The 3,008-nt window shown below is 46.7% G+C and overlaps 1 protein-coding gene across 1 annotated transcript; it reads left to right on the top strand.

Annotated features, from left to right (window-relative positions):
- The first annotated feature begins 220 nt into the window (after positions 1-220).
- On the top strand, positions 221-2,123 carry LOC114586773 (mucosal pentraxin-like). Its single transcript, XM_028710572.2, has 2 exons — positions 221-421; positions 1,491-2,123. Exons 1-2 carry the CDS (start codon positions 232-234, stop codon positions 2,093-2,095), a joined length of 795 nt encoding a protein of 264 aa, XP_028566405.2. The 5' UTR covers positions 221-231; the 3' UTR covers positions 2,096-2,123.
- Positions 2,124-3,008: the final 885 nt, after the last annotated feature.

Genomic DNA, 3,008 nt, shown 5'->3' on the forward strand with positions numbered 1-3,008 from the left:
TCGGGATCCCTTCCAACTCTACAACTCAATGAAATGTTGGGGGGTATGCTAGATGGGTCCTCTTTGGCCTGATCCAGCAGCTGAGCTCTTTCTTACCTCCTTAAGGAGTCAAGCAGCCTCCCGCCTCTCTTCTGCAACTTCTGGAAGCTGAGAAGGGGTTGCTCAATTGCAGACTCAGCCTTTGGCGGGCTGTTTTCTTCCGCCTGTCTCAGTGCAGGGATAAATTTAGACATGGCCCTCAAAGTTTCTGTGATTTGCAGATGGTCACTGATGATTGCAGAGGCTGCAGCTTCTCCCTCCCGTGATCAGGTTCCGCTTGCACTTTTTCTAAAATCCCATTTCTGGTTAGCCCTGAAGATGGACTCCCGCTGGGTCTGTCTCCTCATCCTTGCAGGTTTGTCAGAGGCTGCTGGCCAGGAAGGTTAGTAGCTTATTCAGCTTATCCTTTGTGGTCATCTTATGACATCTCCTTCGGACAATTAAAATTACGATGAAGATGGGCTTGTAGCCAACGTTGGTCCTACTCAGAGTAGACCCACTGAAATTAATGGACCAAAGTTAGTCATGTCCATGAATGGCTTTACTTTGAGTATGATGATGATGATGATGATAGTAGTAGTAGTAATGAAACCATTGCAATTGTGGCCATTTTCATGAATAATATTGTGATATTATTATAATTGTGACAGCTTTATTATGTCTGTTTTTAAAATTTGCTTTTTATTGGTATTTTTCATATCCATTATATATATATTTGGTAAGTGGTATATAAATCTTGTTAAGCAAATGCCATGAATCAATGGGGGGAAGCGGCAGATACACACAATATGACTACAACAGACTCCAAAAACTGCTCAGATTTTTTGTTTATCTGTTCAGCTGTGGAATGGATTACCTGGTAAGGTTTGGGGCTCTCCTTCGTTGGAGGTGGGGTGATCACCTTTCAAGGGTTCTTTAGCTGTGGTTCCTGCATTGTAGGATGTTGAACTAGATCACCCTCAGGGTTCCTTCCAACTCTACAATTCTATGATTCTATGTTTGTTTGTTCCACATATCGGCCTGCACGCTTCACCTTAAATCACAGCTCACCAGGAGCCACAATTGGATTTGTAATTGTGTGTGGAGAACCTGGTAAAATCTACAGAGGTCTTCTAGGTAGTGGCACCCTCCCTGTGGAACACCTTCCCATCAGATGTCAAGGAAATAAACAACTATATGACATTCAGAAGACGTCTGAAGGCAGCCCTGTTTAGGGGAAATGTTTGATGTTTTACTGTGTTTTTATATTCTGTGGGAAGCTGCCTAGAGTGGCTGGGGCAAATCAGTCAGATGGACGGTGTTATTATTTTTTATTATTATTTTACTTCTTTCGTGCATTAGAACCCACCCCTTTCAATGATGCTGCTGGGGAAAGCTCAGGAGCCTTGTCAGAGAGGAAATGGTCCCAACCTTTCTTCCCTGTGTCTCTCTCTTTCCTTGTCTCCTCACAGATCTAACCAGAAAAGTCTTTGTCTTCCGCACGGAGCCTAGTGAGGCCTACATCATCCTCAAGCCTCTTCCCAAGGAGCCGCTGCAGAACCTCACCGTCTGCCTGAGGTCCTACACGGACTTGACTCGGCCCTATGGCCTCTTCTCCTACGCCACTGAGTCTGAGGACAACGAAATCCTGATCTTCAAGCCCAAGCGGGGAGAATACCGGGTGTACATCGGTGGAGAGTACCTGTCCTTCAAAGTCCCAGAGGACACCCTAGACTGGGAGCACGTCTGTTTCGGGTGGGAATCGGCCACCGGCATCGCCGAGTTCTGGATGAACGGCAAGCCTTGGCCACGGAAAGGCTTGAGGAAAGGCTACGTGGTTGGCTCCGGGGCCTTCATCCTGTTGGGCCAAGAGCAAGACCGCTTTGGGGGCACCTATGACTCCTACAACTCCTTCTCTGGAGAACTGACGGATGTCTACATGTGGGATTTCCTCCTGTCTCCTCACAAGATGCGGTCGGCCTACCAGGATCTGCAGCTGCCCCGATGCGCTCTGGGCTGGAAGAACCTGCACTATGAAATCAAGGGAGACGTGGTGGTGAAGGGCAGGCTGAGGTAAAGGAAATGAAGGAAATCCAGCCTCCCAAGCAGAGCCTTTTCTGTCCCAAATTCTAACTCACCTGGCCGCCGAGCTGTTGTGTGGCACACTGAGCATTTTGGAAAACAAAAAACAGGCTGTGAACTTCCACTCATCCACTTGGTTTATTGCAGCTTCCCCCTCCTGGTCACCTGGAAACACATCTCGCTCACCAAAGGCGACCAGGCAAGCGCGTGTTTACAAATCTGCTCTCGGTGCCATCCACATGATGATTTGCCGGATGACGTTTTGCCGCTGAGGTGTTCTGCTGCTGCTTTGCTGGGTCTGTTCTGGATTTGGTGTGGTTCTAACTGAAATGTAATGTTCTCTCCCACCTGCTTTCCGAGACGTTTTCGTTTAATAAACCAATATAAAATGAGATTCCTTGTCTGGGTAGGGTCTCCTGAACAAACGAAAACATTTTTTTTTTTAGCAGACATCGAAAACAGTGCAACCGAGGTGACTGCCTGATATGGCATGGAGTGTTCCAGTGAAGTTTATTTATTTAAAATGTTTGCGGATTGCCATAAAATTAAATAAAAGAATCCTAAAAGGCAGAAACACTATATAGACGGTGCCGCAAGAAAATTCTAATTGAAGAGGAGGGCTTTGCAAACCAATAAGACCTTAGAGTCAATTCAAAGGCCGGCAATGAGTGGTCATTACATGTTTGGGGAGCTGGGGACCTATGGCCCTCCAGGTTTTGCTGGACTTTAACTCCCATCAGCCCCAACCAGCAGAACTAATGGTCAGAGGTGATGGGAGTTGCAGACCTGCAACATTTGGGAAGACTACAGGTGCCCCACCAACCTGATGCATTTCAAGCAGAAGGTCATTCCAAATGTGTGTTTGCCAGATACAGCTAGACTAATTCCCCCAAATCTAAAAACTAGCA

This window comes from Podarcis muralis, chromosome 16 (genome assembly GCF_964188315.1).
Source record: "Podarcis muralis chromosome 16, rPodMur119.hap1.1, whole genome shotgun sequence".
Classification (NCBI taxonomy): Eukaryota; Metazoa; Chordata; class Lepidosauria; order Squamata; family Lacertidae; genus Podarcis; species Podarcis muralis.